Raw genomic sequence first — 21,560 nt, 5'->3', positions numbered from 1 at the left:
TAACTTTTACATGTGATTTAGTAATTCCTCAAATATTATATTTTCCAGAAAGTTTTTTTGGACTCTCTTAGGCTAGGATTTCCCATGGTGTTCTGGAACATCTCTAGCACTATAATTTCTATTAGCTTCTTGATGAGTCTATTCTCTCAAGAATGTGAGCTCCCTGAATCTCCTGCCCTTGAATCACTGTGCCTGGCAATGAAGCTGTACTCATTGAAGTAAATAATTATTCTGTACCTTGTTGGTAGCAGGATAACATCCTCTGGATGATTTCTGGTACTGGTATGCCTAGGTAGACAGACAGCTGATTGTAATCAAGGGAGATATTCTCGATGGGATTCTCCTTCACTTTATCAATATCCTCTTGCTTCATTCCGAGGCGCAGAAGAGTATCTGAAACTTTTTTCCAAATTGAATTGAATTGTGACTCAGTGAGACCATTCATCAAAATCTCACTAAGGAGGATATCCCTGTATTTGCACAGCCTCAGGATGTCTGCAGACTTAGAGAGATCAGAAGATGGTGGTTCCATATTCCAGCCTTTTTGGGGTGCAGGGAATACATTCAAATGTTTTATGAGAGCTAACAGGAGGTGTAAGTCAAACTGTTTGGACTGTGGTAGCTCCTTGTTTGGGGGATAAAGCAGATGCCATGCTCCACCCAAAGGGTGATTAGTCCAAAGGTGGTTGTAGTAGGGTTCCAGCACATTCTTGTGAATAAGAAGCTCTTTTTTCAAAACAGGGGGTGGCAGAGCCTCATCAAATATTTGCCGGACAATGTCAGTACCAGAAATAATAATTATATGAAGCAGATGATAGAAATAATTATAATCAAGTTTGAAGATAGGCATTTCATCTGAAAATAAATTTTGAAAAGTCAAAACATTCCACATTAATGCTATTTTTCTATGGTCTCCTGTATTACATGCTAAGCTCTTATAGGACAGGGATTAGTACAAAAGAATGAAATACAGTACAGTGCTTTGCCACAGCCAGTGCTCAATACGCATGCTGCTATCTGGCTAGCTGTCAAAAACTCAAATGAAAACATTGTGTCCCCAAGCAAAAATAATCACAAAGACTAATCACCACAGAAGCCTTTCAAGCATCCAGGGTTTTGTTCAAGTAAATGAGCTTTGGCAACCAAATGGCATAAAAGTATTAGGCTTTCAATTCTGAAGAATGTCAAGCATGGTAATTGCCAGTGTTTAATTATACTTTACTTAGGTGATTATATTTTATCTTAATCAGCACTGCCCAACAGAACTGATGAAAATGTTTTAGATTTTCACTGCCCACTAGCCACTGAACACTGAAAATGCTGCTTGTCTAACAATGAAATTGAATTTAAAATTTTATCTAATTTTAAATTTAAATAGCCACATGTGGCTAGTGGCTACCGTATTAGACAACACCGAACTGTATCAAGAAACATAAAGTGACATAATGCCTTGCTACACAAAGTGTAGGCCACGGACTGGCAGCATCAGCATCTACATGGGAGCCTGTCAGAAGAGGAGAATCTCAGGCTCACCCTAGAGATACTGAGTTGGCACCTAACATTTTAACAAAATCACCAGATGATTTAAGTAGCTATTAAAGTCTGAGACCCAGTTATCTAATGAACCTCATGTTCGTTCTTACTCTCTCAAAAAAAGAGAGTAATGATTGAGTGGGTATTTCATCAATAAAATGGAATAAGGCATGAGATTGAACTATTCCATATTTTTCTGGTTGGTTATCACTTCCAATAAAGGAAAGTAGATTGAGATGAATTAGAAAGTAGTACGAATGTGGTATATGATGGTATATTTGTTGTATAACTATAACAATATATTTATCATGACATGAAGCTTTATTATTTTTATCCTTCATTATTCTATTTCAAGAGAATTTTAAATTAATATTCTTGCTTGATATACTTGACATACACTGTGGAGGCAAATAAGGTTACAAAGCAAATGATGCGGGGAGCTTTCTCTGGGTTGCCAAGTAAGAAGACAGCTGGAATCAGGGACATCCATTCCTCTTAGCAAGAAGGAATGCTACTAAACTATTGTTCCATGGGACCAGGAGCCCTTAAGGTCTCCAAATGCTGAGAAGGTAGCATTTACTAGCACACACTCCTAAATAGCTGGTAACTAAGTTTATACTACTTGGTCGAGTCTAAAATGTCCATTCCTTCCATTTTGCTCTGTTAACAGGGAATGAAACAAGGGAGGAGGAGTTGGTAGGGAATCTGGTGAAGCCCGATCTAATAGTGAAGCCACAGCTATGCACTAGACTAGAAAAACTCTTCAAAGAATACCAAGGTAATGTGAAACCCATACACCTGCTGATCTTTCTGTCCATAAATTCTACACTACACAAAGGAATGCTTGTTAGTAATCTAAGTAATCGAAGCCCAGTGAATGGCAAACACAAAAACACATGGTTGTTAATGGAATGATACTCTACAGAGTAAGTCAAAATTTTTTACACACTTTTCAATGGGAGGCACATAAAAATAAAATAATACCTTTTGTACTATATTTTAAACTGATCTTCGGTCTTACATCAGTATCAGTTATTTTCAGAGACATCAACTTTTTATAACTGTAAGTAGAAAAAAATTGTTACAGTTAATACCAAAGTCAGTCAAGATTTCTGGCATCAGCATGGCTACCTAAGTGAGTATTTTCTCCTCCTTCTGGAAATTATTTAAAAGCAAAGGAGAAAAATGAACCAACAAACAAAAACACCAACAATGACAATTCCATGTTGTCATTAAGAGGAAAGTAGAATTTCTAAATTTCATATCAAAAAAAAGTCACAAAACTAGCTTATTTGCAAAAAGGCTGTGTAGCAGCAGAAAAAACGAAATCCTTGCATTGTAAAAAACCACCAAAACTGGAACTCCTCCCAGGATATCCCCCACTACAGAATCTTCTTACCAATAATTATCTTCTGAAAATTCAATTCATTGAATGACAAGTGATTTAGAAAAGAGGAAAAACAACTGACATGACATCAATACAAATAATTTTTTTTTAATTAAGGGAAAAGTAGCAAAATTTATTAAATGGACTAAACACTAAGTAAATGTTGCTATAAAACAGATAAAATCTAGACAAAAACAGTACAAAAAGAAAACTATGAAATCAATTTCCCTTAGGAACAATGAGCAGAAATCCATTAAACATATTAGAAAATTGAATTCAATGATAAACATTCTCTCCCTAACCAAACTCTAATAAGACTCCTCTGACCTCTTTTTCAGCTAGGCCCCACACTTCTCCATGTCCTCAAGAGCTCAGATTTAGCAAGAATCACCCAAGCCACCAACCTCAACCAACAGCAGAGGGCAGTCAACAGCAGTCAACAGATTACCTGATCACAAAGCCCAGCCCACAGCCAGAGCACAGCTTGTAGCCCTACCCCATCTAACCATGAAGACTGGCCTGTGGCCCCACCTAAATGTGAAGTCCAGCTAGTGGTACCAACTAGTCAAGGAGCAGAGCCTGAGGCCCCACTCAACCAGAAGCAACTGCAGAGCTTAGCCTGTAGCCCTGTCCAATCACAGAATCCAAATGGTAGCAATGCTCTGCCAAGGATCAAAGCCTATGAATCTGCCTGACCAGAGGTGTTTGAAGAGCATAGCTAGTGGCCTTACCTAACTGTGGAAAATTGCCACCAGCACCCCTGACCAGGGAGCCCAGCAGTCCCACTTGAACACAGAACCCAGCTATAAGTCCCACCCAACCCTGAAGCCCAGCCAGCAGCACCTCACTGCCAACCTCGGAGCTGCTGTGGTCTCCGAGGTTGCATATAACTAGAGAATGCAATAGCAAGCTCCACCTGCCTATAGACATACCAGCTAACTCATCCAGTACCCCCAAAGCTGAGCTGACTAGTAAAGACCTTTCCCTTCCAAAACAAAGTCTGTAAGAGGAGACCACATACTCAAATGGGCAGATACTAATGCATGGATACAAAGATAATGAAGAATCATGTAATATGACATCACCAAAATTAATAAACCTCCAATAAGGGACTGTAAATAAATGGAGATATGAACTATCTGACAAACAATTCAGAATAATCCTTCAAAAGAAGTTCAATGAACCACAATAGCTCATAGGCAGACAACTAAATGAAATTAGGAAAACAATGCATGAACAAAATTAGAAGTTCAACAAATAGAAAACAAAGAGAAGTTCAAAAAATAGAAACAATTTTTTAAAAAACAGAAATCCTAGAGTTGAAAAATTACTGAATGAAATGAAGAATTCAATAGATAGCATCAACAATAGAACCAATCGAGGAGAAGAAAGAATCAGTGAACTCAAAGGCAGATCATTTGAAATTACCCAGTCAGAGGAGGAAGAAAGAACAGAGAATGAAAAAGACTGAAGAAAACTTACAGAACTTATAGCACAAGAGAAATAATGTATGCATACGGAAATCACAGAAAGAGAAGAGAGAGGAACAGAAAGTCTGTTTAAAAAATAATGCCCCTTTACCAAATTTGGGGTAAGAAATGAACCTTTAGATTTATGAGGCTCAAAGGGCTGCATATGGATTGAACCCAAAAAAGACTACATTGAGACACATTATAATTAAATGGACAGACATAAAAGATAAAAATAGAACTTTGAAAGCAGCAGGAGAAAAGCAACATTGTCTTGATAATGGTCTTCGCAAACATTTTTTGGATTTGACACCAAAAACATGAGCAACAAAAGCAAAAACAGCCCTGGCTGGCGTGGCTCAGTGGACTGAGTGCCAGCCTGAGAACTGAAGGGTCGCCTGTTTGATTCCCAGTCAAGGCACACATCTGGGTTGCAGGCCAGGTCCCCACTAGGGGGTGCACGAGAGACAACCACACACTGATGTTTCTCTCCCTCTCTTCTCCCTCCCTTCCCCTCCCCTAAAAATAAATAAATAAATAAAATTTTAACAAAGCAAAAACAGACAGGTAGGACTACTCCAAATTTAAAAGCTTCTACACAGCAAAAGAAATAATCAACAAAATGCAATGACAACCTACTACATGGGAGAAAATATCTGCAAATCATATAGGGGTTAGGGATTGATATAAAAAATATATAAGAAACCCATACAACTCAATACCAAATAATCCAATTTAAAAAATCAATATAGGTCTTGAGTAGACATTTTTCCAAAGAAGATATAAAATAGGCACTAGGTACATAAAAAGAGATTTAATATCAGGAAAATCCAAATCAAAACTACAATGGTATATCACCTCACACCTGTTAAGAGATAACAAGTGCTGGCCAGGATATGGAGAAAAAGGAATCCTTGTTCGCTCTTGGTGAGAATGCAGACTGACAGAGCTACTGGGGAAAGAATATGGCAGTTCCTCAAAAAATTAAAAATACATTGATCCAGCAATCCCACTTCTGGGTATATATTATATATCCAAAGAAAACAAAATCTCATTTTGAAGCAATATCTAAATCCCCATATTCGCTGCCATATTATTCGTAACAGCGAAGACATGGACACAGCCTGAGTGTCTACCAATGGACTAATGGATAAGGAAAATGTCAGATACACACACACACACACACACACATGCATATACATACAGGCTGGAATACTATTCATCCGTAAGAAAGAAGGAAATTCCTTATTTCCAATAACATGGATTAACCTGGAGGGCATTATATTAAGTGAAATAAGTCAGATAGAGATGGACAAATACTGTATGATTTCACTTACATGTGGGTGCTTAAAAAGAAAAACCCAAGCTCATAGAAACAGGGAGTAGACTGGTGGTTGCTAGAGGAAGGGGTTTGGGGGAGATGGATAAAGGGGTCAAGGGTTACAAACTAGGGATCCAATGTACAGCATGGTGACTATAATTACAATAATGTACTGTATACTTGAAAGTGGATAAGAAAGTAAATATTAAGAGTTCTCAATACAAAAAAATGTTAATTATGTACGCTAATGGATGTGATAACTAACCTTACTATGGTAATCATTTCACAATTCTATATAATATAAATATCATTAGCAAAAGCATAAAAAATCTAATACATATGAAAAATCTAATAAAATATTACGAGATTGTACACAGAAAACTACAACACATTCCTAAGAGACATTTAAAAATATCTAACTGAATTAAATTAAAATCCATGTTCATGGATGAAAATCTTCAATGTTTTCAAGATGTAAATCACACCCAAATTTATCTACTGATTCAACACAATTCCAATAAAAATCCCAGCAAGAACTGTGGAGAATGATAAAGTGTTTCTACGATTTATTTGTTTCTAAGAATAGCAAAGGAAGTAGAGCAGAAAAAAGTTTTAAAAAAGAAAATTGAACTTACATCATCTAATTTCAGAATAAATAAATAAAATCACATATGTGGCTCACAAAAAAATGATAATACAACACTACAGTAATCAAGACAGTGTGGTATTGGTAAATGTACAGATATACACATGAATAGAACAGAAAAATGAATTCAGAAATAGACTGCATATGTATGTATATTATAAAGTCACATGATATTCAACAATGGTGTCAAGGAAATTCAACAGGGAAAGGATTATCTTTTCAGCAAATCATGTCAGAACATCTGTATATCCATATGGAACAGAGTGAATCTTGATCCTATGTCACACCATATGCAAAAATTAATTCAAAATGAATTATAAATCTAAATGTGAAACCTAAAATTATAAAAATTGTCAGAGAAACACAGGAGAAAACCTTTGTGATGTTGGGCTGTATAATTTTTTTGTAAATAGAGCACAAAAAGCATGTAGGATAAAAAAATAACTGATACATTAGATAGACTTCATCAAAATTAATAATAACTGACTGGGATAAAATATTTTTAAAATACATATTAGATAAAGGACTTGTATCCAGAATATATACAGAAAGCTTGCAACTCAAAAATAAGACAATCCAATGAAAAAAATGGGCAAAAGATGTGAACAGGTAATTCGCCAGGAAGATATACAGATGGCACATAAATATATGAAAAGATATTCAACTACATTAATCACTAGGCAAGTGCAAATTAAAACCATAATAAGATACCATTACAAATCTAGTAACATGGCTGAAATCTTTTAAATTGATAATACGAAGTGCTGGAGAGGATGCAGAGAAACTCAAACTCTCCTATACTGGCAAGAATGATAAAATGTACAGCTAGTTTGAAAACAGTTTGGCAGTTTCTTATTATATTAAATACATACCATATGATTTGGCCATCCTGTTCCTAGGAACTTACCCAAGAGAAATGAAAGCATATGTCTACACAAAGAGTAATATATGAATATGTGTAGCAGTTTTATTCAAAATAGCAAAAAAGACAGAAACAAGTCAAACATCATCAACTGCTGAATGAATAAACTGTGCATCTATATGAACAATAAAATACTCAGCAACAAATAAAAATGAACTACTGATACACGCAATAATAACACAGATGGATCTCAAAAGCATTATGCTAAGAAAAAAAATCTGGATGCAAAATGCTTTCCTGCTATAGGAGAGTCAGGAAGAAGCATCAGGGTTTGTTTCAGGATTATCAGAACAAAAATCATGTCAGTGGTTACCAGGGTTTGGAGGTGGGAGGAGGGAAATGACTACAGAAGTAATTTGTGGGTAACCTTTTGGGATAATAGAAATATTCTGTATCTTGATTGTGGTAGTGATTACTCAAATGTATACAAAGAAATTCATTTAAATGTTTGTTTTTAAAGAGTAAATTTCACTGTATATTACCATAGCTTGAAAAATCTGACCTATTAAAAACTTCAGTGTTTAAAAATACATTTATAAGAAAATTTCCTTACTATTCTTTATAAATGTACTAATTATAAAAAGTATTTTTAAACATTGAAGTTTTTTATAGGTTAGGTTTCTCAAGCTATAGTTTGTAAACACAGAAGGTGAGGATGACAGTTACCTAGGGAGAAGAGAAGCTCGGCAGAGTGGCACGTTGAGTACTTCTGGAGTGACAGCAAAATTCTATTTGTTGACTTGAGTGGGGCCACAAGCCACAAGAGTGCTTGCTTTATAATTATTTATTAAATTATGCATTTATAGTTTGTAAGCTTTTCTTTATGTATATTTCAATAACAATAAAGTGTTTTAAAGTATAAAAAATGACCAAATATTTTGCCATTCATTCATGTAGCTCTTCCACTTTAGGTAATAAAATCCAGTTACCAGAGAAATCTCCCCCCCAAAAAATAATTATAAAACCTAGGCAAATTACAAAAAGCAACTCCCTGAAGGCACTAGAGTGTGGAAAGAACAGACTAACTCTGATGGTGGGGCAGATGCTCAGAGGAAAGGATTATAAGTTTGTAAGTTCACCAATATTAGAGCTTTTAGCCTGGGTAAGTATAGCCTGGTGGAAAACAAAGGTCTCCTTGGCCAAAGGAACCAGGAAACTGAAGCCTCAGAACTATGGCTGCTAAAGAGAATGGGAGAATTCTGGAAAGGAAAGAGAGATCTCAAATTCTTTCTATCTTCATCTATGACTGACTGATGAACCACACATGTGTAGAATAGACCCAAAGCAGCTCAGCTAAAGGCAAAAGATCTAAATTGAGAATGGAACCACCACCCAAAAAAGAGAGTTCACAGTTCACATCCAACCAAGTTAACTGCCTGTCAAAACAAAAATAACATACCATTGCAAAATAGTGGAATCCAGAATGTTTACATCTGTCCTATATTTGTTGGATACATGCTATATGCCAGGCATTATACTATTTTCTGGGATTACAGCAGTAAGAAAGATAAAGTTCTTGCCCTCACTGAGGTTATAGTTAAATGAAGAAGATAACCAAGAAAATATAATAAAACTTAGTAAATGTTTTAATAGCAAAAGTAGAAGAAATAGCCCTGGATGCTGTGGCTCAGTGGATTGAGCACCAGCCTGAGAACTAAAGGGTCACTGGTTTGATTCCCAGTCAGGAAAATGTCTGGGTTGTGGGCCAGGTCCCCAATAGGGGGCGTGTGAGAGGCAACCACACACTGGTGTTTCTCTCCCTCTCTCCTTCTCCTCCCCTCTGTCCAAAAATAAATAAATAAAATCTTTTTAAAAAAAGTAGAAGGTATACATGGCAGAAACACCTAATCTAATGTAAGCAAGGCTTTCCAGAAGCTTTAAACAGGCAAAGCCAAAAAGTATTCTAGCCAAGGCTTGGAGGTAAAATGGATGGCACAGTCAAGAACTAAAAGCAGCCCAGAATAGTTGGTGTATATATAGCAAGGAAAGAATGACAAGAGATGACACTAGTGAGGTCAGCAGGAACCAAAGTGACAAAAGAGCCAAGCAAGGGAGTCTGAACTTAATGAAGAGCAATGAGAAGCCTCTGAAAGATTTTCAAGCAGAAAAATGATATACATATTTCATTTTTCATTTTAGGAAAGTGCTCTTCATGGCTACATAAACAAAAGTCTGAAGAAATGTACGAAAGACTGGTTTAGAAGCTGTTTCAGAATTCCAAGTAAGAAATAATACTTCATTTAGTTTAATGGAAGTGCAGAGGCAGAAATGAGAAGGCATTTACAATACGTACGTTTAAGAAGTTCAATTGACTGGACTTCAAAAATGTTACCGAGCAGTGTTGGAGAGAAAGATTCCAAGTCCAGTTGCACACATGCTGAACTACAGATCTTTTTGAAACATAAAAGTGGGTATCTTTGGCAAGCAGGTAAATAAATCCACATTTTAGGAATGAGATCTATGCTAGAGATAAAGATTTGGGTTTCATTAGATCATAACAGAAAACTAGTGCCTTAGATATCAATGCAATATCCCTGGTAGACTGAAAAATGGTAGACACTTATACTTTAAACCAAAGAAAAAAGAATCAATGGGTTAGAAGAACTGTTTGTATTGAAATCTCTCGTTTCAATAGTCACATTCTATACCTCTGTGAACTCCCAGTTTATACTATGCATCCCTCTGCAATCCAGTTTTCTCATCTAATCAACAAGACGATTCTGACTGTCAGACAAGCTTAGAAGCCTGACTGAATTTTTATATCTTAAGAACCTATTAAATAACTTAAAAACATGTTTGGTTTTAGAAAAAGATTATTTTTATACTTAAGGAAAAAGTATTCACATAATTTCTCCTTTCTTGCTTTAGAATTTAAATGTCCACAAAGCAGGGAGGGGGGAGATAAATGTCAGTTAAATATTTTTTTTCACACAATTAATATTACCTATAAATTTAATGGAGCTCTAACAGGTGACAGAAACACAGAAGAAGCAACTGAAAAATATATACACGCTCAGGAAAAAACATAATATATTTCATTTAAGCTTACCTTGCTCCTAAATTTTCAATGGTTATATATTCATCCTTTCTCACAACTTCAAACTGCAAGTGATGGAAAAAAATAGCCCTAAAGTAGTTCAATTTTCAAAATTCTTTAATGTTACTAGTTATCCTTAACATTTGAAAAAAGACAAAGAGAATGAAGCTATAGCAAATATAAAACCAAACAAGTGATAAGGTGAGCTATAAAGAATCTTAATCAAATAATAAACTAGAGCTGATTTTAAAAAGAAATTCTACTTTGTAATTTTTAAAATGTAATTCTACATTTAAATCAGTACAGGATTTAAATGCCAAATCTGAAATATAAAAAGAGCATAACTAAAGATAAAGAAAGAAATAATATATCTTTCTATTTACAATTATGATCTATTTACTTATAAACTGAAAATTCAACAAGCATTTCATTATTTTAAAAAATAAAATGAATACCACTTGAGCACATTTTACATAACAGATACTATATGTTCTATGGATATTTTCATAGGAAGATGCTTACAGATTAAAAGAGGGTCAGAAAGTCTAAAAATGTTTTTAATTTTAGGTGGCACAGATTAGATTATAATCCTTGGTTCGTGACAGATTTCCCATCGGTACAGGCATGGCCTGTTTGGTCTGTGTCTGTGTGAGTGGTGGGTACGTGTGCGCGCACGCATGCATGTTTTTATAGTGTAAATTTTCTTATTCTTAAGGGCCACTTAAATACTACTTTGGAGAAATCGAAGTAATAGAAAGGTCAGAGAATTTAGTCACCATCAAAAAGAATATGGCTAAAATGCTATTATTATGATTCCTGAATGTGCTGAAGTAGAAAATATCATTCCAATGAAAGAAAGCAAGAAAATAAGAAAAAGATACTCACCAAAATTTTAACAATTCCAGGTACATCACACTGCAGCATCCTTACCATATCACCTGTACATCCTTCCTTCAAACATTTTTTTCCACTAAAACTCTAAAGTTATTAATAGAAAAAAACAATAAATTATCAAAAGAAAAAAACAATACAAACAATAAAAACGAAAAAAATACTGATGTGCAAATCTAATTATATTTAAAAGTTAGAAGCAGGTGTTGCTCAATGGTAAAATAAAAGATGTAAGTAAACATTTGAGAGTTAGCTGTTTAATAACAGTCCATCTTATGTACCAACAGATTTCCTGTTTAAAATGTATGATCACACTTTTCTCTCATCATTCTTCTTCAAAATCTTCAAGTAGTAGTATTATAGCCTAAGATGTAGCCACTATGCACAAGAAAAGCACCTTCAAGTAAAATGTACTAATTAAGTAAGCATAAAAAGGGATATTGAACTTTGTAAAAAGGAAATAATAAAAATATTGAGTCCTTTCTCTGGTTCTGTCCTTATTTCCTCTTATTAAGTTACTTAGTTTTCTTTCTAAAGTTGAGCAACATTGAGTGCTCTAACAATCAAATAAAGTAAAAAGTACATGCAGCCTAAACAAATGAATAATGCTTTATTTTACAATGAATTTTACAGTGTAAAAACTGCAAGTTCATGTCTTATCTGTTAATCCTCACAACAACCTTATGAAGTAGACATTACTATCCTCCCTTTATGGTTTAGAAAAATGAGCCTCAGAGCAGTTAAATTATCAGCCTAATGTAAAAACAAACAAACAAAAAACTGTAAGTGGCTCAATCTGGATTTGAACCCAGCTATCCAAACTCCATAAACAATGAATGCTTTTTGTGTACCACAATGGCTTTAATGGGCTTTTCTGTTTGCACAATGTAAACACTCTGGAACCAAACATTATAGGCCCAACTTAGGATCATTAGTGCACTAAAGAGTAATAAATACAGAATGGGCTACAGATTTTTACTTTAATTTTAGTGGCAAAGAATTCAATTTAGTTACATGACTTTAGGTAAATATAAATAATCATAAGTACATTTTGAAAACTATAAAATGTATCATTGTTCTCCACCCTTAAAACAGAAACTATCCTTAAAATTGTATAATTGTCCTTTGTTTATTAAACAATTCTGTTATTTGATTTATGTATTTTATATGAATATATACAACAATATTTCTATTCTTAAGAGCAGGGAAAGGAATAAATTGATAGAAATCACTAAGCAAAGCAACTATCAAGTATCCCCTACACAGATGTGTTGAATAAATGGTGATGATGAACAAGGAATAGTAAGGAGAAAAGCATCAAAGCAAATAGAGAAAAAAATGGAAGAGGAAAAATAGAGGAGGAGGATATTAATGGGATGAAGGGAAAAGAGAAATAAAGAGAAGAAGAGGGTGGAGAAAGAAATGTTGCAGTAAAGTTTTGACGGAAAAGAAAATACCTGATCATTTTCACCTGGATATTTTAAATTCTTAAACTTTTTCCAACAAATTTTATGAAAATAAACACAGCAGCTTTTACTGCACATTAACTGAAAAAATCCCTAGAAAAGAATAAAAGTAAGCTGTTAACATGGGAATAGTAATTCACATATATGTATATAGAAAATACCACCTCAAATCACTTTTAACATTACAAGTTTCTTTTCCTCCCCAGTGTATCCTCCCTTGCAACTACTGATATGCTTCCTTTAATTAGGTAGACTGCTCAGATGACAAAAACCTAAATTCTGTGGCCACGACTTCCTGCTGCTACATGCTGTTCATGTGATTGAAACCCTCCTGTCTCACTAGGAAACCACAAACATATCACCATGTCACCTAATCCAAGACTGAGCGTGCCTCACCATAAGCACTATACTTCACCAGGCCCACCTTCCTAATTTCTAATTTACCCTAATGAATAGATCTTGGCTTTCTCTTCCTCCCACCATCTCTATTTCAATACGCATCCTGCCTTACTCTTTTTTTTCCCATTATAATAGCCATCTTTCTTTGTAAAAACACATACATAAAATGTATTCTTCCAGTCGTTCTGAGTTTTCCTTTTTACAAAAACAAAACAAAACAAAACAAAAAACACATAAAAACTTTCCCCGCTGTCATTCCCACAAACCGATGTTTTTCAGGCAGCCCTCCCCAATACATGCTTCATTCCAGACATCCACGCCTTTCAACTGAGATTTCCATTATCTCATAGAACTGGTGTCAGAGTTGCGCTGATAACCACATTTCATTTTATCTTGTGATTTCCCACAACTTTATTCTGACAGATCCACTGAGAACTAGACTAGAAATACTTTGATTGTTGAATTTCTTCAAATCAAGGCTGGCTATGTGTTTTTGTCCCCCGAGGCCCATAGCAGAGATAATGATCACTTACTTAGTAACATCACTCTTGAGGAGTGACAACCTTTCTCCTTAGTAAAATAAATTTAAAATAAGTAAACATAAAATAACATGTCTAACTATAAAGGATATTTTAGATAATTCTCACTGTATGATAGCAGGAATATTAATTATAACTTTAGAGACATGTAAATATTACAAACCTTAGCAAAACCAGTTCACTCTTTTATGGACTCACAGAGTATATATAATTCTAGCTCATTATTATTCTAAGTTCTCAGAGATACTCAACTGCTCAACTGCATTACTGCTGTAATTAAACTAAGTCTAAACACTATTGCGATACACAATAACATAATAACTTTGTCTAAGTTTAATTTTATAATTATATTTTTTAAATATTGAGTTAATTGATAATTATGGTACCTTATAATTGGTGTTCCTTAGAATGTCAGCTTCACAAGATCGTTCACAATCTAGATAACTGCAAATGGTCTGCTTCATTATATTATTTTCAGTTGTCTTGATAAAATTATTGAGAAGATCCTAGATTTAAAAAATAAAAATAAATCTCATGAATTAGTATTAATAGTACTATATCACTTCCAATATTTTACCTTACCTAATTTTAAATAATTTAAGTATTAATGATAATCTTTTTGAAGGTTTTGTATTTTTTCTTAAAAAGAAAGTAAAAAAAAGTAATAGAATGTATTTTCTTCATTCAAAGTAAACAATAGAGAGGAAGGTACTACAATAGAAATACAGTACTGGATTTCTTACTAAATATAAATATGGAAAAAGGAAAAAAGTCTATATACAAATCTCTACCTCACATCAGCATCCTAGCTTATAGCATACACCTGGCACGTTGCTGTCAAGAATTCCCTGCTCTGATATTTATATACAGAAAGACAAGGAATCACTAGAAATCAGGAGAGTATTTGGCAAAGTACTGCAGTGGTGCACTACGGCTCTCACTGTCTTAGTAAGCAGTAGGGTACAGATATATGCTTCTTATGCTCAGAGTTACAACTCAGAATGCAAGTTTCTATATTAAAATGCTGATTAAATGCAGGTGAAACACATTATCAAGTCTAAGTCAAACTGGTCCTTAGACCAAGTCCTTACTAGTTATCTCTCAGAGGGGTAGTGTTACAAGATTTCAAATAGTATTATTTCTAATATACTGAAGGTATATGACATGACAAATAAGCCTCTATAGACTATTTCATGAAGCTGGTCATCATTCGTAATATTCTTTCAATGGCATTCTGATTTTTAAATTGATCAAATATCAATATTAAATAGAGAAAAGAAAGAGAAGCATTCAGGGCCGGCCTATCAGGACCAAGGTAGTAGATCTTGTCACAACAGCCAACAGCCAAGAGGAGATGCCAAAAACAAAAGAATAAGACTCATAGCATGTATACAACTACTGCAGTTTCACAGATCTCAAACTTAATACAGTTCAATATTAATCTATCGATTCTCCTACCAAATCTGATTCTTGTTCCTTATTCTTCATCGCCTGCCCCTAGTCTCTGGCATTCATTCATTCAACAAATATTTACTGAGTGCCAGTTAAGGGCCAGGTTGTTATGGATGTTAAGGATACAGCAGTGAACTTTGCAGGCTAATATTTATCCCTCAGACATTAATCTCATCTATCACTATTCATTCAGCTTCTAGCCCAAAGTCTTGTAGTCATCACTGTATATGGATTCTATCACTCTTTACATGTAATATATCAGCAAGTACTATTGTGTCTTCTTCCAAAATATATGGCAAATTCTTCTATTTCTATCTCCATTGCTACTATTCTGTGTCTTACCTAGATTAATGACTATAACAGATGCCTAACTGGTCCCAGGTCTTCCCTGAATACTCTGCTCCAAAGCACTACACAGGAGCAAACAATCATGTCAGTTCCTTGCTTAAAACCCTTCAATGGCTTCCCTGTGTACCTAAAAAAAAATCCAGAACCTTTACTAAGGACTGACTGCAAGGTCCTACAGCATCTACAAAATCTCAACCCAGTATATCTAACCATCTGTGATACATCTCTTCAAATTCTTCTCTAGCCTCACTCACTATACAATTCACATAGTTCTATTTTTTTCAGTTCCTCAAACTCGGCACTCTATTCCATTAACCTAGAATGCTCTTCCCCCTACTCTTTTATAGAGCTAGTTCCATTCTTAACCTTCTGGTTCCAACTTAAATATCACCTCCCAGAGAGGCTTTTCCTAACTACCACACACACAGATACATATGTATTTATGCATACATACACATAGATAAATATGAAGACATGCAGGTATAGGGGTGTGTGTCTGTGTGTTCTCCATTTCCTCTATCTCAGCCCCTTGTTGTTCTTTAGAACACTAACTGCAATTTGAAATTTTATTTGTTTTTTTTAATTTTATTAACTCTTTTCTTACCCTAAAAACAGAAACTATTCAATGTCATAAATTCCATAACTCCCATTTTATTATAATTTGATTATATCATCCCACTGTTTAAAAGTTTTCAGGGGTTTCATATTACCCTCAAGATCGAACCTGAGCCCCTTATTTGGCTTATAGGGCTTTCGATGATATGGCTTACATTTACCGCTAATATATTATGCATTCTTGAAAAAAAGAACAGATGTTTTTAAAAAAAATTCATTAAAAAAAACTCTTGGTGGATAACAGCTGACATAACCATTGAAATTAAAGTTCAATAGAAGGATAGGAAGAGGGTAATATTAAAAATAACAACACTGAAAGGACACTGCCCTGCTAGAGTGTCAGCATCTCTAGGGGTACAATCTTCCTCCACCAGGGTAAGTTTATTTAAGGAGACACGTGAGGACAGAAACATTTGGGGCACAGCAGTCCTCTGGTGGTACCCACCTGGAATTCCTCAGCGTCAGATAAAGGGTTTACAGACTAGCCCTCTAGGTTCTTTAAAAAACACTAATCACAGTATCTGGGTAGTAGGACTTTTGGTGGGCTGACAGGCACAGATTAAGAAGAACATGCTAGCCTAGAGCCAGAGTACGATCATGGAAGAAGCACTTTTTCTCTATCAGACATTAAACCTTAGCTATTGGATTTTAGAGACATATGGGGAGAGAGGGCTGGCAGAGAGTCCAGGGCAGCTGGAATGGTGGCTACGTGGGCTGCCAAGAAACTCACGGCAGCAACTATTTTCAAACAGTAGAGAAATAATTTAACATTATAATAACTTAGTGTATACTAGCTGAATAACAGCATTATGCAGAAAGATAAAGTTATAAAATTTTCTAGAAAGTAGAATAAAAAGACAAAATATGAAAAAAACAGTAAAAAAAAAAGAAAATCAGAGATTTGGTTCATGATGTCAAGCATCTGAGTAATAAACATTTCAGAAAGAAAGAGAAAATGTAGAAAAACTCAACAAATAAATAAATCAGGAAAATGTCCCAGAACCAAAAAACATAAGTTCAGAACACTAGGGATACACATAATATCCTAAGAACTTCCAGAAAGAAAAGAATAAAACAGGTTACAAGCAAAACAGGATACTGAATGACATTAGATTTCTCCAAAGTATTACCAGAAGCTAGAAGATAATAAAAATATACTTTTTTTTCATTTTATTTTAATTTTTTCTTTCTTTTTTATTGCTGTTCAAGTACAATTGTCTCCATTTTCACCCCACCAAGCCCCCCTTAAACCCACCCTTAAACCCACCCCCTTTGGCTTTGTCCATGTGTCCCTTCAAACATGTTCCTCCCCCATTATCCCCTACTATTCCTCTTCCTCCTCCTCCTCTCCGATTACTGTCAGACTGTTCTTTATTTCGATATCTCTGGTTGTATTAAAAATGAGGGAAAATTATTTTCAACCTATAATTCTATGCCCAAGCAAGATATAAATAAAGTATACAAAGGATAAATTATTTTGAGATTTGAAACATCTCAAAATAATTTATCTCCCAAGCAAACACCCTTTCCTAAGAAGCTGCTGTATGAATTGTAACACCAAAACAAGAGAATATATCTAGAAAGAGGAAATCTTAAGATCCAAGAAACAGGGGATTCTACACAGGAGAGAGGTGAAGGATATTCCCAGGAATAAGGGGAAACCCTAAGTCCAATGAAATAAACTGTAATTATTAGTAGGATGGGGAAAGGGAAGTGTGTGCATGAAAGAGATGTATAGGAAAGCTACTAATCTCTTATCTTCCACAGAGGGAAGTCAGAAGATAGCTAAAATGGAGAAATTCTTAAAATAGCAGTACATCTTTAAAAATATATATAGATAAATATCAAAGCAAAAATGCCTAGAGAGCTGGAAGAAGTTGCTTCTAGTTAGAAACTACAATTAGAGATGATGGAATACAGACTTGATATTTAAGCCTTTTAACATTATTTGACAAACTGCATACATTTATTACTTTATATAAAAATTCCCTAAAAAATTTTGGACAATACAAAACGTATTTTAAAGTGAGGACGAAAACAACCAAATTCAAGTAGGGATTGCTTTAGATAAGCACAGAAGTTATATATTTTTAAATATAAAAATATATAAAATTATTAGTTTATTAAGTCAAAGTTAAAAGTTATGTGGTTATCCTGACAAATGATACAAATTGCCTGCTTATTCTATTGATTGCTGAGATAGGTACATTAAAATAATCTACTGTGATTAGGAGTTTTTATATCTCCTTCCAGTTCTATCAGTTTTTGTCCCATCTATTTTGAGGCTATATTATCAGGTACATACAAATTTTGAGTTGTTATAGCTTCCTGGAATATTGAATTTTGTATTTTAATGAAACATCTCTCTTTACTTTGAGAAATTAATTTGGCCTTAAAGTTGGCTAAAATACAAAGATTCAGAAAGGTTTAAAGTAAAAGTTAGGAAAGAGGTATGTCTTAAGAATATAAACCGGAACCTTTCTGGGAGAAAATATGGAGATACATTATCAACAACTTTAAAAGTGTGTGAATATTTGCTTTATAATTTCACTTTCAGAAATTCATCCTAAGAAAATGACATAAAAAAATACACAAAGATGACTTTACGTAATAGTGAAAATCTGGAATATTTAGGATAAACCAAATATTCAATAGCAGGATATGCATCTGGAAAGATATAAATGAAAATACTAACAATGGTTTCTCCATTTAAAGAAAAAATATTAGTTTTCAGAACAAATATTAGTTTTCATAACAAAGTTTAGTTTTCAGGCATTTTTATATTTTTCAAATTTTCTGAAGCATTTAGTACTTTTAAATTTTAAATCAAAGTAATGGTAAGTGTAATTTGAAAAAAAGAAGTTAACTAGACTAGTAAAGCTTAATTTTGTTATTTGGAAATGCTAACACAGCCAACTCACTTCTACTTGTTGAATCACACTCACATTCCACACTGTGTAATGAAATCAAGGTTGTTTCTTATATAAAACACTAATTTCCAATTAAACAATGTGCTTGCTATAGAATATGACATAGTTAACACAAACTGCACTTTATCAAAAATGATTCTGATTAGTCAGAGATGACTAATATCTTACTTTAAAAGTTGTAGGCAAATCTTCATCTTCCGTAGGATGTATGTCAAACCAATGATCGTCTGCATCTCCTGTTTCTTGTAAGCTTTTATGAAATTCTAGCAGTCCTCCATTATACCTAGAAGGCATTTTAAGTAAGGTCAGTTTCAATGTGACTCTGTAACTAAATAGTTACAAGTAAGACAAGTAACCCCTGTGTGTGTGTGTGTATGTGTGTGTAGTGATAACCTCTGGCATGCTATAGAAATGCAAATACTAGGACTCTCACCTGTGGTAGACTGGGATGAAATACAGGTAGAAAGGGAGACAATAGATTATGTAGTAGCTCAAGCTTGAAGAGTATGGGGGTCATGGTAATTAAAGGGATTGTAGAGTTGGTTGGCTTTTGTTTACTGTCTTGGAAGCCTTGAAGAAAGAGAATGACAGGCACAGGTCAGCCAACTTTTGACTCAGGACACACTGTGAAAGACAGAGGCCTCTATGGCAGCATTTAAAGAGACTCTCATTTTCTGTAGCCATAAACATAATCTGTGTTAAAAATCAGGCCCGGATTTAATCACAACGTGCAATAAACGATAAAAGAGATGAAATGCATAACCTCGGCGGGACTACTACTATCAACTCTGGATAAAAGGCCTCTGTGGTAATGTAAAAAGAATCCTACCAACCCTAAACATAAGGACAAACTATGCTGAAAATGAGGCCCAGTATTTAATCATAAAGGTAGAATAACAGCAAAGACCAAAAGCACAGCCTCAACAGAACCACTATGTGAAAATCAGGGCTCTGACAGGAAACAAGTAGATTCTGGAATGGGGATATTTAGGTGAATATGCTTAGAAACAATGAAGCCCTAAATTCCCCTGAACCCTCTGGCTGACAAAGACCTCTTCCTTGCTGGAGGAGGGCAGAGTCCCTTTACTTAGGCACATACAAAAATATCATCTGAGGTACAAGTCTCAAAAGACGCCTTCCTTCCCAAGATCCTGCCTATCTCACTCATTGCTTACAGACTAATACATTTAGGAATGGGTAAAAGCAAAGTCCAAATGGGAAAACAGAACTTATTCTGTTCAGGAAGAAAAAGTGTATTCATCATAAGAATTGCAGAACTTGACTAGTATGTACTGGCAGGAACACATGTGGGAGTGGATCTGAAAGAGTGTTGAACGAGTGGACAAATACACAGCTGCATAGGAAATGTATAATGACATGGGACAACTCTTCCATAATTCAGATTTAATTTCCTAGCAAGGAGACCTGAAGCAGCCCCAACATCTTGTTAAGAAGGTTATTTGAAGCTTGGACATAACAATGGCCTATAGTAACTGAGGTGGAAATGCTAGAAATTTCTTGGCAGAGTATTAAAAGAAAGCTCAGGGAGGTGAGGATGTCAGAAAGGACATAATACGTAAGACTACAGAACCCACCACTAGAAAGTGTGCCCTGGAAAGACCTAGATAACGCTCCATCCATAGTACAAATAAGAAATACAGAGTGAGAAGGGCAGCTCAGTGGTGGTTGTTTTCTATAGGTCAGGGACGAAAGTGATGACATATGACTGAGCTTTCTAGTGTCAATGATCTGGAAAATAGATTCTCTCCAATGCCCACTAGTAAAGAGAATAAAAATTAGTTCACATATCTAAGGGAAAGGCAGCAGTACACATCCTTTGTCTTATCTCAGAGCTATGTTAATTCTCTCCACAATATAGATTAAAAGGATTTTGATTATTTTGACATTCTGAAAAACATCACATTGTTTACTAGTATTACTGATAACATCATACTAGTGAACAACAAGTGGGAAATCTTCTGGATACCTTAGTAAAACACAAGCATGCCAAGGATAGAAGATACACCAAAACATCAGGGAACTACCAGGTAGTGATGCTTTTAGAGATCCAATGGCTGGGCCTAAGCAATAATCCTTCATAAAGATTTGCCCAAGTAAAGTTTGTCTAATTCACCCTTCAGATCTCCACCAAACAGTATTTCTCAGAGAGACTTCTGATTCCCAGAACCAGACTGGGACTCCAGTAGTCTTTTATTGTTCATTATCTTTTCCTTCACAGTTCTTTATCACATTTCATAATTATTTTGCATAACTGATTCTTTGATTAATATCTATAATATTATCAGTTACATGAGAACAGGATCTATTTTGTAAATTGTATCCCCAAATCTAGCACAGTCTCTAGAATACGACAAATGCTTAGCAAATAAAATCAATGAATGATGTTACAAATGGCTAAGGATCCCCATATAGGGAGTGAACAGACTGCTAATTCACCTAGTTTCCCTGTACAATTTCACTAAATATATTATACCCAACACTTCCAGAACTCAGCATTTGGACCCTTTCAATGCTTTGTGAGTTCATTTATGCCTAAAACACCTATTCCAACTGGTGATAATATTAATAACTACAACCATCATTT

General features: G+C 34.7%; 1 protein-coding gene across 6 annotated transcripts in view; it reads right to left on the bottom strand.

Annotated features, from left to right (window-relative positions):
* The window catches only part of DZIP3 (DAZ interacting zinc finger protein 3), a 103,861-nt gene that overhangs the window by 49,939 nt on the left and 32,362 nt on the right, over positions 1-21,560 (bottom strand). For 4 of the 6 annotated variants that reach the window (XM_053918344.1, XM_045185964.2, XM_045185965.2 and 1 more), the window contains 7 exons: positions 19,124-19,238; positions 13,997-14,116; positions 12,664-12,765; positions 11,201-11,293; positions 10,328-10,380; positions 2,518-2,594; positions 238-855 (listed from right to left, as the gene is read on the bottom strand). In XM_053918344.1, coding sequence (XP_053774319.1) covers positions 238-855; positions 2,518-2,594; positions 10,328-10,380; positions 11,201-11,293; positions 12,664-12,765; positions 13,997-14,116; positions 19,124-19,238 — 1,178 coding nt within the window. The remainder of the gene's footprint in view (positions 1-237; positions 856-2,517; positions 2,595-10,327; positions 10,381-11,200; positions 11,294-12,663; positions 12,766-13,996; positions 14,117-19,123; positions 19,239-21,560) is intronic. The other 2 variants (XM_045185966.2, XM_045185967.2) reach the window with 2 other exon arrangements.

The sequence above is a fragment of the Desmodus rotundus genome, chromosome 2 (genome assembly GCF_022682495.2).
Source record: "Desmodus rotundus isolate HL8 chromosome 2, HLdesRot8A.1, whole genome shotgun sequence".
NCBI lineage: Eukaryota > Metazoa > Chordata > Mammalia > Chiroptera > Phyllostomidae > Desmodus > Desmodus rotundus.
This window is presented reverse-complemented; position numbering and strand designations above follow the sequence as displayed.